At 43.4% G+C, this 14,869-nt stretch overlaps 1 protein-coding gene across 4 annotated transcripts in view; it reads right to left on the reverse strand.

The window, feature by feature from the left end:
* tspan4a (tetraspanin 4a) overlaps nucleotides 1–14,869 on the reverse strand; it is a 192,978-nt gene that overhangs the window by 54,481 nt on the left and 123,628 nt on the right. For all 4 annotated transcript variants that reach the window (XM_030079938.1, XM_030079946.1, XM_030079952.1 and 1 more), the window contains one exon: nucleotides 4,124–4,198. In XM_030079938.1, coding sequence (XP_029935798.1) covers nucleotides 4,124–4,198 — 75 coding nt within the window. The remainder of the gene's footprint in view (nucleotides 1–4,123; nucleotides 4,199–14,869) is intronic.

A 14,869-nucleotide genomic window follows, 5' to 3' on the forward strand; every position in this document is an offset into this window, starting at 1 on the left:
ATTTATTTTACTGTTAACAAACAAGGAATTGATAATTAATAATGCTTACACTGCAAAAACGCAAAATCTTACCAAGATTATTTGTCTTATTTCAAGTCAAAAATGTCTTATTTCTAGTCAAAATATCTCATTACACTTAAAATAAGACATGATCACCTCAGAAGTAACTTGTTTTTAGACAATTTTCACTTGTTTCAAGTGAAAATTTACCTGAAACAAGTGAAAATTTGCTTGTTTCATTGGCAAAATTTGCCAGTGGAAAAAGTGAAAATTCACTTGAAATAAGTAAAATTAGCTAGAAACAAGAAACAAATTTTGCCAATGAAACAAGCAAATTTTCACTTGTTTCAAGCAAATTTTCACTTGAAACAAGAGACAACTGTCTAAAAACAAGTTACTTCTGAGGTGATCATGTCTTATTTTAAGTGTAATGAGATATTTTGACTAGTAATAAGACATTTTTGACTTGAAATAAGACAAATAATCTTGGTAAGATTTTGAGTTTTTGCAGTGTAAGGCTATTCACATACACACAAGATAACTAAGCAGTGTTAAAAAGGTAGAGATGTGATATTTGGCTCTGCTCACACAAGCAAAGTCTAATAAAAGAGGTCACACACACACACACACACACACACAGGCAGAGAGTAACTAAGTTCATTTACACAAACACAGTAACTTCAGTCCAGTTTTGACGCCACTTGACTTGAATATTTCCATTTTGTGCCACTTCAGGTGATAAAACAGCATAAATTATAGTTTTAGTAATAAATAGTAAACATCATTAACATCATCATCTCGTTGTCTGTTAACAGCAAAATAATTAATTAAATAATAACTAAAGTTTAATTAACTGTCAATTTGCTATTTATGAATGATGGTTATGATAAAAAGCAATGGAAAATTCCCTGTGACTTTGTGCTCTGATAACCTGAAGAGCTCAGCCGGGGCTCTGTCTACGTTTCAGCTCCTGTCTAGTTTTGTATCTAATGTCAAAATATTAGATAGATAGATAGATAGATAGATAGATAGATAGATATACTTTATTGATCCCAACCAGGGGAATTCTGGAAATATTAAAAACTATCTGGTCACTGTCCGATTCGCCTCTGCATGTGTATGTCCTGTTTTCTGTAAACGCACTGAAGGCTTGTGCTGACTCCTTTGCAAAGGTTCATAATAAAACTAACCATCTCAGTGTTGAGGACTTTCCACTTTCAGGTTTCTCCGCCACAGAAGTGTTTCCACACGGGGGAATCTCAGAGGGACTCTGGTTTTAGACGGACTACCAAGGCAGCGCACGTCATGCTGTTGCTAAGATACCACATTTGACAGCGGCTGTCAGATACCACTGGTCATTACTGCTCCATTACTGACACCTGGTCTGTCCTTTTCTCTCTCTTTTTTTTATTCTGTACGAGATAAATAATAAATAAGGAAAAACCCAAATGGAAACTAGAGAAATCAGAATCAGTCTGCACATAACAGCTGATCATGCTGATGCATCCAGTCAGTCTGCAATAAACGTTAGACAGTGTTGACAGTTTGGTGCATTGTGGCATAGCTGTCAGTGGAACACAAAGGATTGTGGGATATCCTGCCCAGCGTAGGGTGCAGGTGCAGCTCCTCCTCCGGAAAGCCGAGGCGCCTCAGGAGGCAGCATTTCACCTTCACGTCTGACTGAAACATGACTTGATGCCCTCCCGTCTCAGTGAGAAACGTTTGTTTTCGGTTTGAGATGCGGCGTCACGTGACATCAGGCGCCTCTAGGGGGCGCTGCACTGTACCCATCAAACACACAGCACATACTGAGGTGAATTACAACACCTACAGTATTTTTTCCATCAGTATCAGGGTGCATGAAAACAATTTCTCCCTCATGTATCGATCAGCATCAACATGTTGTCTCTTTTATCAAATGATGACGGCAGAATGAGAAGGATTTTCCTAAAGAAAAACAACAAACAAACAAACAAACAAACAAAAAACAATGTATAGACTCATACAAAAATAATCCCACTCCATCATGACCACTGTCCCTGCCCTCTGCCTGGATTTTCTTGTTTTTGCTGAGCGCTTGACTCTTCTGGGCGTCAGCCTTTGGGCAGCAGGTGTGCAGCTCCCAGCCAATCACAGCGCAGCACGGTGCCAGATCGATAGCACGACATCCAATAGGAAGCTACGAAAATCGTGGATGCATAAAAAAGCAAAAAAAGCAAAACACCGAGCGGACAAAGCTCGTTCCACAGTGACAGTGAATCTGGGGTTGGTTTTCACCTGCTGGCGAGCGCTGAGGAAGAGGAGGAGGATGAAGAACGACACGCTATTGGCCTGTTTTCTGTAGGACGGAGGTGCTAGAAGGCCATTTTTTTTTCCTAGGATGCCAACATTACATTTTAAATGGACTGCATTAACTGGAGTGCATTCCTACAGCGCGTTTCTACTCCACCTGGCATTCAAAACACTTCACAGTGTTTATCTCACATTCACCCGTTCACACACACACACACACACACACACACACACACACACTGACGACAGAGGCTGCCATGCAAGGTGCCAAGCTGCCCATCAGGAGCGGTTAGGGGTTCAGCGTCTTGCTCAAGGACACCTGGACACGCTCCCTCCTGAGCCACGCTGCCCTGTGATTTAGGGCAGTCATTTCATTCCCTCGCCATCCTAGGAAATGAAAACTCATTGCCAGCGGTTAGCTTAGTATTGTGTTTACAAAACCGCAACCAAAAAAATCCTGCTCATTCTGCCTTTAACCTTCAAGCAGCCACACTGTAAGCAGTCGCCGTTTTGCTTTGAAATTTATTGGTATTTACGATGCAAAATAAATAAAACACAATAATAGACGCCTTCGCTTTGATACCTCCACACTTTTCATAACTGCAGTGCAAACTTGAGGCTCTTTCGGCTCCGAACAGGCCATTTGTATTCATGCGTGACGATGGGTTGGTCCCTGCAGTCCTCTGACTGTGGCAGCTTGGTGGTGTTAGATCACTGGTAAAATGACCCGCTGTGGCTTCTGGGATGATTACAGCCTCATTAAACGCTCCGAAACAAGACACCCAGAAACGAGAGGTTAAAGGTTTAAGCGGCTGTTTTTGAGCTACTTTCAAGAAAAAAAAAAATGAGCTCACCATTTAATCACCAACTTGGTCAGTTTTTGCGGGAACTTCCTGATCCTTAAATAATTACTGATCTTCAAGATTCAAGATTTTGAGGGCCTAGAGTTACTTTTTGGAGTCAACAACGTCTGAACGATCAAAAAGTGAGCAGCGTCACTCCAAAACAGTGACAGCATCATTAAGCTCGGCGGCTGAATTCCCAGGGCGCCCGGCTACCGTCCCAAAGCCTCTCTAGCGCTCCAGTTTGTCGTTATTTGAATAGGAGAGATTTATGACGCCGTGTTGGTTTTTTCAGGTTTTTCTGGACAAAGAAGATTGTTCAACATTGTCAAGCTGAGATTCATTACGGCGCATTTGCCAGGTGCTTATGGACAGAGAGAGAGAGAGAGAGAGAGACATTGTCGAGCTGTCACATGAATCTTCAGGGCCCTGTACTCGCGATGCTGCATAACTTCGAGGATATTGCGTCTATTGTTGGAAGTTCCCAAAACAAATGCAACACCCAGCCCTCTGTGATGTAATTGAGATTAAGATTGATGGAATTTGGCATGGCCCTTGAATGCATTATTAATACCTTAGCAGAAAATGTGCAGGCATTACATATTCATATTAGAAAAGGAATGCCTCATCGTTTTTTTTTTTTGTTTTTTTTTTTTACTCTTGCTTGACTTGTTTATTTACAGGGGGAAAAATGGATGAGCTGAGATAAATTGAAATTTATGAACAAGGAAAGGAAAGTGTGACAGTATGAATTTTTTCCCCCCTCGGCAGCTCAGAGACTTCTCCCCACAGCGACGCGTGCAGCAACCCAAAATGAAACATCTAAATCGATTCTCAGACAATTTCATTAAAGATGTTTTTTTTTTCTCTCTCTCCTTCTTTTCCTGGAAGCATAAAGTTGTAACACCTCACATCGACCTCACACCAACCCTGCACCTCCGCTGACATCGTGTCACAGGATAACAATGAGCTCAATCAGCAAGTCTTACCTCGTCTTGGTAGATGAAGAACAGCATGATGGACAGAATCTCCAGGAAGAAGATGAGGAGGAGGAGGATGAAGAACTGTGGAGAGAGAGAGAGAGAGAGGAAGGACAGTGATCAGTTCATTCATTGGTGCAGATGTTTCTATACTATTTTTTCTGGTACCTGAACCTGCAGGAGAAGCTGAGCACTGTTAACTCTGTATGGATGTGATAAGACTGAATCCAAAGCCCTGCATGCTGCCTTATGACTGCTGGGACACTCCTGTGTGAAAATTAGTGGACAAATTACTCGTCTGCTGTCCACTGACTTCAGAAACAGCGAAGGCCGCTTTACTCGTCATTTTTTACCACAGTGAAACCTGTTTTAACCCCTCCATCTGACATTTTTTACAGTTTGTGTTGTGTTGTGTTTCTCGCGTGTTAGAGCTGCAGGCTGACGGCTTGCAGGAAAAACTCAAAAGCATGTCGGGATTATTTTCACCTGTGATCAGAACGAACACAGGCATGTGGGATTAAAAAACGAGCGAGCTGAGCAAGAGAGAGAGAGAGAGAGAGAGAGAGAGAGAGAGAGAGAGAGAGAGAGAAAGCAGCAGTGGTGGAAAGAGTACTACAATCTGCTCCTCCAGTAGAAGTAGAAGTACTGTTCCTCTGCTGGTATGTGACTGCAGTAGAAGTAGAAGTACTTTTCCTCTGCTGGTATGTGACTGCAGTAGAAGTAGAAGTACTGTTCCTCTGCTGGTGTTTTACTGCAGTAGAAGTAGAAGTACTGTTCCTCTGCTGGTATGTGACTGCAGTAGAAGTAGAAGTACTGTTCCTCTGCTGGTATGTGACTGCAGTAGAAGTAGAAGTACTGTTCCTCTGCTGGTATGTGACTGCAGTAGAAGTAGAAGTACTGTTCCTCTGCTGTTATGTGACTGCAGTAGAAGTAGAAGTACTGTTCCTCTGCTGGTATGTGACTGCAGTAGAAGTAGAAGTACTGTTCCTCTGCTGGTATGTGACTGCAGTAGAAGTAGAAGTACTGTTCCTCTGCTGGTATGTGACTGCAGTAGAAGTAGAAGTACTGTTCCTCTGCTGGTATGTGACTGCAGTAGAAGTAGAAGTCGTGCAGTAAAAATCTCCTGCAGTAAAAGTCCAAAGTGTCTCATTTCAAATGTCCTGGCAGTAAAAGTGACTGAGCTCCTTTTTCCAAACAGTAACTGTGTTAGCTGGGATCTTTTCCATGCAGTTAGAAAAGGAGGAGAGAACACACTGCACACTACATGCTTTTAAAGGGGCATTACACTCAACTGAAGTGAGGACCCTGTAGACTCAACTAACACATGTGGAATTAGCACATCATATGATGGTTGAGTCTGCATGGCTCTCATTGCCCACTCTTATTCCACATTTTTTCCTAGTTGAGTCTAAATGGTCCTCGCTGCAGGTTTTCATGGTGCAGCTTTTATTGTGAAATTTGGAAAATGACAAAAACGTAGAGCCAACAAAGCAGAAGCAGCTTCCTTTTTTCATCTTTGCTGACTGAGCTTTTATTGTGGAAGGTTCCACAGTCTGTCCTTGATCATTTGCTCTCAGTAATGGATCTGATTTTAAAAAAAGTAGTGAAGGACAAAACTCCAGCTAAAAATGCACTGAAGTAAAGGAAAAAATACAGACTTAAAAACAAAATACTCCAAAAAGTACAAAGACACAAAAAAGCTACTCAATTACAGTAACGTGGGAAAATGCGAGTAGCTACCTCCACCTCTGCTTGGCGGGAACATAAAAAAAAAAAAAAAAAATGACGCCTGAAGTTTAATCCTAAATTACGTGGCATCGGATCGGTGCAGAGACTCAATATTGGTGTCGGTATGGGAACAGGTCTCATGCAGTGGTGCAGAAGACAGATCACAAGAGGGGGAAATAAGCTTCTGCGGTAGTTCTGTGGAGAAAAAGCAGCAGGAGAGGAAGAGCGATCAAAGAGCAATCGATTGCTCATCCTCGGTGTTTCCAACTGGCAGGTCAGGAGGGGAGAGGGAGAGAGAGAGAGAGGAGGGGCGGGAGGGGCAGCCACGCCGGCCGGGACAGACTAAGACCAGGGATAGGTGATATACACCGTTCCACTTCCCACTTTTTGAATTTGCTAAAGGCGCTGTATTTTATCGTGCGCCCGCCGCCCGCCGCCCTCTGCGCTGGACTCAGATGAGCCGCCTGATGGGTGATACATCTTCTTCCTGCGCACCCACGTGAGCGCTTAAAGCAGTTATGAGCTCATCCATCAAGCCCTCGGCAAAGACAAGGCTCTGTCTCTCACACGGGGCACCGCCTGTCTGAGAGACAGACAGACGGAGAGAGAGAGAGAGAGGAAGCTGTAAATGAGTGGGAAACAGGAGGGTGAATGAGAGTGGAGGAAAGAGGAAAGGGTGTGAGATTAAAGGATTGGATAGGAAATGGTGAAAAAGATAGGGAAGGTGAGAAGATACAGAGAGATACAGAAACCCTCAGAGGGTCCAAACAGATTTTTTGAAGGGAGGCAGCAAAGGATGGTGATGAAACGGCAGGTGAGGCGCAGATAAAGACGGCAACAAAAGCATTTAGGAGAACGGCGAGCTCTCACAGGGTCAGAGAGAGAGAGAGAGAGAGAGATTAGTTAAAACGAGCGTGATGCAGTCATTGTTCCTCCCCGTGCATCATCGCAGCGGCGCTCCCTCGCCCGGCGCTCGACGCTCGCTGACAGCGGTTGTAAACGCGTCGAGTTCACACGACGCGCATCAAGCGGGGCTGTCGTTTGCCCCCGAGGTGTTTTTGGCAGCTTCCGTTTGAATGAATCAGCGAGCGAGGAAGAGGGATCAAAGGCTCGGTGGCGAGGCTGCAAGGTGAGAGAGAGAGAGAGAGAGTGTGTGTTCGGTAACAAACAAGGCGGCGCACCTCGCCTCCTCTGCTCCCTCACGCTCAGTCGGAGAGGACTTCGCCTTGTTTACATCGGGCCTTCTCACTGTCACGTCTGTTACAGCGTTCACCGGCGTTACAGTAAATAATGTGCACGTTCCTCAAAGCTGCAAACAAAAGCCGGAGGAAAGGAGTGCCGCAGCGACGAGGAGACAGACATGCAGGGGAAAAAAAGCACAAAAAAAATGTGCAAAAGTAAAGTTGGGATTTTATTTGCTAGTTTATGTTGGTCGGCGTTTTTATTTGCCGCTCTCTCCACCCACAATATTGTGTTACATAACTTTCAAATTCTGTCTCTTTGTTCCTCTCCCTCTCTCTCTCTCCTCGGTTTCGCCTCCCTCTCTCCTAATGGCTCTTTGCTCGGCGGCGATGGCGGGGCGTCCTTTGATGGAGCGGGATCACACCAGAGAGCAAAGGGACATCGTTAAGAATGAAAAACTGATACTCGCCACCACTTAGAAAACAAACGCACCCGCCCCTCGAGGCTCCCGCGCCGCACTCCCCCCATTAATCCGCTCCTAATAGGGAATGTGAAGACGAGCGCGCGGGCGACGGCGAGGCTGAATGGGGATCTGTTTGATGGCTGTAGACACACCGGATGATGTTTTCATACGCGCTCCGCAGAGGAGAATGAATGAGCTCAAGAAGCTCCACGCTGCCACACGGCACGGGTTAGCAGCATCAAATGGGTCGCTGCAATTAACTGCGAGTGAGGAAAAGCCATTTGTTAGAAATTGCTTGGAAAAGATATCAATAATAACAGCAGCAATAATTGTGTGCCAATTAAGTCAAGAGCCAGGGGAGCCGTCTTAAGCAGTTGCTGCCTTGATGAAACATAATTTATTCAAAATGACAGATGCAATTTCTCAAACATGCTTTTGGAGAAGAAAAAAAAAAATCCGTTGAAAAAACAGTTGGTCTAAAATAAGGCTTTTCATCTCTCCGAGAAAAAAAATAAATAAAAGAAAACGTAAAAGAAACAGCATAATTTATGTTGCAAATCACTTTGCGAGGGTGTTTTCTAACAGGACTCGGTGACACACTTTTGTTTTCGTACGCAACACACACACACACACACACACACACACACACACACACACACACACACACACACTCGCAGCAGGTGGTGAAAACATGTGAATCTGCTCTTGCTGTTAATCAGGGCCGTTCGAATAAAAAGCGCTCCAGTTTGCTAAAACCTTTGTCAAACAACTTTGAGGGATGATGTTTGGAGGTTTCTGTCTTAAAGGCAGCATGAATAAGAATGAAGAAGCCAAACAGCAGCAGAGGGTTTTTGTTTCCTAGGATGGTGAAGGAATGACTTGACCGTCCATAAAGAAGCAAACCAGCAGCAGCGGGTTGTTGTTTCCTAGGATGGTGAAGGAATGACTTAACCGTCTATGAAGAAGCAAACCAGCAGCAGCGGGTTTTTGTTTCCTAGGATGGTGACGGAACGACTTAACCGTCCATGAAGAAGCCAACCAGTAGCAGCGTTTTTTTGTTTCCTAGGATGGTGACGGAACGACTTAACCGTCCATAAAGAAGCAAACCAGCAGCAGCGGGTTTTTGTTTCCTGGGATGGTGAGGGAACGACTTAACTGTCCATAAAGAAGCAAACCAGCAGCAGCAGGTTTTTGTTTCCTAGGATGGTAAAGGAATGACTTAACGGTCCATAAAGAAGCAAACCAGCAGCAGCGGGTTTTTGTTTCTTAGGATGGTGACGGAATGACTTAACGGTCCATAAAGAAGCCAACCAGCAGCAGCGGGTTTTTGTTTCCTAGGATGGTGACGGAATGACTTAACCGTCCATGTCGCCATCCTAGGAAAAAAAACAGGCCAGCACCGTGTCGCTCTTCCTCCTCCTCCTCTTCCTCGGCGCTCACCAGCAGGTGAAAGCTCAAACCCAGATTCACTCTCGCTGTGGAACGAGCTTCGTACGCTCGGCGTTTCTCCTCGCTAGGTTTCCTTTTTTTCATGATCCGTGTTTTTCATAGCTTCCTATTGGATGTGGTGCACCGTGCTGCGCTGTGATTGGCTGGGAGCAACACACCTGCTGCCCAAAGAGTCCCGAGCTCAGCAAAACAAGAAAATTCAGGCAGAGGGCAGCGTCTCTACAGACACACACACCAACACACACACACACACACACACACCAACACACACTGCTAGTGGCTCACAAGTCATGATGGAGAGGTTTTATTTTTGTATGAGTCTATACTTTGTTTGTTTTTTTTGTTTTGTTTTTTTTAATCCTTCTCTTACTGCCTTTAAGCTCTCGTGACGTTTGCAGGTTAGTTTTCTCTGTTCCTGCAGCTCAGAGGATGTTACTGAAACAGAAACTGATCAAATTCTTGTAGTTATTATTGTTTTTGTTTTGTTTTTTTTTCGCTCCAATTTTTTTTTCTTTAGGTTTTGCTTTTTGTTGTTGCGTATCTGACTCTTTTTTTTTGTTTGTTTGTTTTCACTGTGGGTTACTATTTTTGTTTCATATGTGGAGTTATTTTATTTACTGATTTATTTACTGATCCTTGTTTTTTGTCTTTTTGTGTCATTGATACAGAGTGATTTTCATTATTTGTCTATATTTGTATATATATTTGTTTTAATCGTGGCTGTTTTTGCGTGCGACCCCTGGAAGATTAGCGACGACTTCATGGAAGCGAATGGCGATCCAAATAAAGAATAAAGCAGCCATGAGAGCCATGGCGCGTCACAGGAGTTTTCCCATCACTGGAAAACACGGGGAGGAAGTGGAAGTCCTGAAGCAGAAGGCGCGCATGAAGAAAACGTGTGTGACGGCCGCCGCTGCGTCCGCGTGCATCTCTGAGAAAGACGCCCCGTTATTTACGCTCTGCCTTGTTTGGCCGACAGCGCTGATGTCCCTGTTTAGCGGAGATCGATGCCCTGGCAGGGTTTCAGGATGAGGAGAACCATAATCAAAGTCCCGGCACAGCGATTGATTGGTGCGTGTTTATCCGCCTCGCTGTGAGTTCCAGCCAGCGTGCGAGCTCCAGTGGCTCTTTGTCTCCTGACACACGGAGCGAGCCCGGCAGGCCAGTCATCTCAGGCCAGCAGTTCATCAGCACCTCCAAAATCAATACCTTTTGGGAACCCGCTGCCTCTGACATACAGTGGCAGAGGCTGCAGCCGTGATAAATAAACTCTTTTTTATTTGGTGGCTCTAATCGGTTTCACCGGCTCGGCTTCTTTTGTGCGGCGGCTCCCGCGCGAGGCTGCTGTGAAAGGCCTTGTCGAGCGTGAGCAATTTGCTCCCATTTTCACCGCAGGTCTCACCTTTCCGAACAAGCGGCGTCCTGATTACGTCTCAGACCCTTTCGCACCCCCTCCTGCGCCCTTTGACTTGTGCCGGTATTGGCTGTCCCGTTTCATTGGTGTGAAACATGACTTTAATTACCCATCAGTCTGATGAAAATTGAATTTCTGCAGAAACGCGTCCACAAATGGCTCTTATTTTTAACTTAAGTGGAAAGGATATTGGATTGTGGACTGCGCCGCTCCAAAATCCCATTTCTACCATGACCTGCGACTGCACTGCAACAATGCTGAATTATTTCTGTAAAGGTCGCTTATTATAGAAATTAAAAGTCTCCTCCAGTTATGTGCATATCTTATCAAAAATGATCAATCAAGACATTGTTATACAGTGATTTTTTTTAGTGGCTAAACTGAAAATTGTCATGTTTTTATTTATTTATTTATTTATTTATTATTATTATTGTGAGGCAATACAAATACATAACAAGTGATTTAACACAAATAGACGTTACATGACATCACATGCAGTGGGAAACAAGCATCACATTAAACAGAGACTGAGGCAGACGTGTAAATGACGAGCTGTATGAAGGGAAGAAAAGAAAAACAAGAAAGAAAGAAGGAAAGAAAGAAAGAAAGAAAGAAAATGTAAAACAACTTGACAGTTTTTTTTCTTGGACTTTATAGTTGTGGATTCCCCTTCTTCATCTCTATATTGTATATTTTATGGTTACAGAAGAAGAAAAGGGAGCAAAGGGTCGGCACTGGAGTGTGAATACCCGCCAGGCTGGGTTTGGACAAAAATTTAGAAATTATGTTCAGGTTCGGGTCGGGTTGGCGTTATTTTAGAGAAAAATGACGGACCTGCTGTCTGTACAGTGCTGGAGTTTACGTGATGACACCGAAGGCAGCACATAGGCTCAGGAGGTAAATGTGAACAAGCGATGGAGGACGAGCAAAATCTGGGACTCGGGTCGTGTTCGGATAAAAATAAAAATAAAAATTAAAATAAAAATTTAAAAAAAAATTTAAAAAAATATGTGTCTCGATCCGCACTCCAGTCGGCGCCGTCCACCTGGGAGTTTTTCTTCTCGTTTGTCATGTTTTTGAACAAACACTTTTTCCAGTCGGTTTCACAAAACACATCGCAACTGGACTCGGTCCTGACTGGCTGCTGCGCTAAGGATTTCCTGAAATATTAATTGTATTTTTCTCCGTTTGCAGCGTTTGAACTGGAACGCGTCCAATCCGCTGGTTTCCCCTCACTTGAACCAGAGCAGCTGGGCTTCTGATTCATTATGATAAATATTTTAAATGAGCGCAGGACGCCGGGCCACGCCGGACCGGAAAACACATTCCTCATCATTCTGCAGACACGTTTATGAGCCACGTCACATTTCCACATGACATATTCATATTCACACGAGGGCGGAAATGTCACATCTTCCAAGTCAACTAGAATTACGGTCTCTCAGAAGGTGACGGCGACCGAAAGGCGTCAGAGAAAAGCACCGCGGTGACTCCACAAGCATCTCGGAGGAACCTGGCGGCGCTCGGCTCGCCCCTCGTCAGCCGCCAACACGCTGATTGTGTCTGAAACCCGACCTGTCACTCATTAAGGAAGACAGCCTCGTTATGTGGCCACGGCGTGCAGAGCGTCACTAAGAGCTCTTAACTCTGTTGTTCATAATGAGGAATCCTGTTTTACTCCTCCAACATGGGATGATTTGCTCTCATAAAGGCCGATAAATGTTGCTGGGCGATGATTTGTGCCGCTTTGTGAATTAAAACACTGATCAGTCCTGTTTGGGATCTGTGCGTCACGCGTTAGCGACGACGGCGGCCTTGATATCCGGAGCTCGGCTCAAAGTTTGTGTGAATTAGGGCGTCACACACGGTTGATACTTAGTTTCAAACGCTCACTGTGCCCTGATTTGCATATGTTTGCACACTGGTTGGTATAGCTATAATATTTTTTTTTTTTTTTCCAATGACAATTTCAGGCCAGTCAGTCAAGTGTCAGACACTCCACCATTATGAGCCTGAGCGGCGTCTAATTAATAGAGAGATGTAAACTTTCACAACGCTGAGCCAAAACATCTGCCAGCACTTTGCAATAAACAACATCAATAAATGGTAAATTAATAGTTAATTAAACTTCATTTTTTACAGTTTTACATTAAGCCAGCAATGGAATGATTATAAATAATGTTGATGTGCTACATAGTATGCAATATACAGACACTGTATTTAGTATTTGTGAATGATTACCAAATGATTTGTAAACCTTTAAATAATTGTAAGAATTTGAACAAAACATCTACAAACATTACATAGATGTTTGGTTAATGGGTAATAACTGGATTGTAAAACTTCCATAAACATTGGTTAGATGGTTATTATAAAGCTGCAACTGGTGTTAATAATACTTATTTGGATTGTTTTTATAAAGTTGGATAATTTTAGGTATTTTTTATTGAGTTGTTGAAGTTTTCATCCTCCAGCGGTCTGTGTTGACTTGAACCCCAGACTCACTGCTTACGGCTGAATCCATTAACTAGTTATTATAAGCTTTACAAAAACATAATATAGTAAATAAAATATTATGTGTACAACAATAAACATAGTAAGCTACCTATTTGTACTACCTATGTAATAAATAAAGATGATTAACTAGCCTGTCATTGTTTAACTGACAATAACTGTTAACTAAAGTTTAATTAACTATCAATATAGCATTTATTAATGATGGTTATTATAATTTGTTATCAAAAATCTTTTTTTAAGTTTATTATTATGCATGTTTGATGGACAAGGCAACAAAAAAGTATGAAAAAAAAATGTACACTGCACACTGACAATTAAAAAGCTGTAAGACTGACTAACTCTGACCAAAGTGTGGCTCACGTGCAGATCCTCAGGAGGACAGACAGGAAGACAGACAGACAGACAGGAGGACAGACAGACAGATGGACAGAGACAGGAGGACAGGAGGACAGACAGGAGGACAGACAGATGGACAGACGGGAGGACAGACAGACAGAAGGACAGACAGGAGGACAGACAGGAGGACAGACCGTCTGTATCCTGCTGTAGACGACAAAACATCTGTATCTTGTTATTTTGCGGAGCCACTCAGCTCTGCTGTTCAAGTCAGGACTTCTGAGATGATTTTATTTGATTTTATTTGAATTATTTTTTTACATTTTCAGTTGAATAATTTTACTTCAGTTCAAGCCGAGACTCTCAGAATATAAACAGAATTTAATACAGAGCAGAATATAACAGAATATAAAATGAGACGGATCGCTTCACAACAGAGAACATGATGACACATCAACATGAGACAGAGAGACAGACAGACAGACAGACAGACAGACAGAGAGAGATAGTTAGACAGACAGACAGACAGACAGACAGATTTTATTTACAGACTCTCACTCTAAAATGAGACGCTTGTAAAGGTGAAAACACTCGTTTTTTCCAACACGGTCCCAAGATGTTAAAAAACAAACAAACAAAACAAAACAAAAACATAAAATAGCACAAGACATCCATCTTAACAACAACAAAACAACAAACTGATTTCCAAAAACACACAAACACAATTTCACAGCACTTCTGACAAATTTCAGATTTGACGACGTCTGAGCGGCTCGCCCTGACACGGCGGAGCGACGACGGGAGGAAACACAAGCGCATGAACTGTAAACCAAACTGTATCGCTCAGTTACTGGCTCGACACTGTAGGACTGTTTACAGTCACTGTTACCATGGCAACCGCACAGGCAGGTAAGGCAGGATGGCGTGGTCTTGCCGTGCGGCCGGCGCAGCGTACAGGCTGATTGTTCCTCTGTGGCCCTAAAGCCGTTCAGAAAAAACCTGATTCTGTTAAAACCCTGAATATGGAGACCAGCCGCCCGTTCAGGGAGGCTGGGCCCCGCCGCCGCCGCCACCGCTGGTGGTGATTCTGCAGCCTGGAGGCTTTTGGACGCCAGCGCCGCCTGCTCTGCCTCCTCTCATCATCCTCAGTGTCTCAGCTGATGACTCCGTGTTTAAATTATGAACGCTGTGAAACTCCAAACAATGAAACGGCACTCAGTGAGTTTGGTGGCGGCGCAAACTTGGAATGGAGTTTGAGCTGCGGTGAGTCACTTACCGACTTTTCATTTTAAGGTGAAATGTTGTTTTAAGCCTCACATGGGCAGAACGCAGCGAGACGGTGGCTACAGCCGTCCACATGTCATTTAGCATATTCACATACGTTTTAATTAACATCACTTAGGTTTGCTTTGTAGAGCTTTAGATAGAATGACAGTGTTATTTAATTATTTAGAGTCCACACATTGTTTTGTGTGGTCAATTCCCTTTAGTTGCATCTCCTCTGTTACTAATTTATTTCTCTGTGTTTTCTCTGTGACATTGTTATAGAGTGATTTTTTTAGTGGCTAAACTTTAAATTGTCATAATGTTTTTATTTATTTATTTATTTATTATTATTTTTTGTGAAGCAAGACAAATAACACAGATAGACGTTACATGACATGAC

The sequence above is a fragment of the Myripristis murdjan genome, chromosome 3, assembly GCF_902150065.1.
Source record: "Myripristis murdjan chromosome 3, fMyrMur1.1, whole genome shotgun sequence".
Taxonomy (NCBI): domain Eukaryota; kingdom Metazoa; phylum Chordata; class Actinopteri; order Holocentriformes; family Holocentridae; genus Myripristis; species Myripristis murdjan.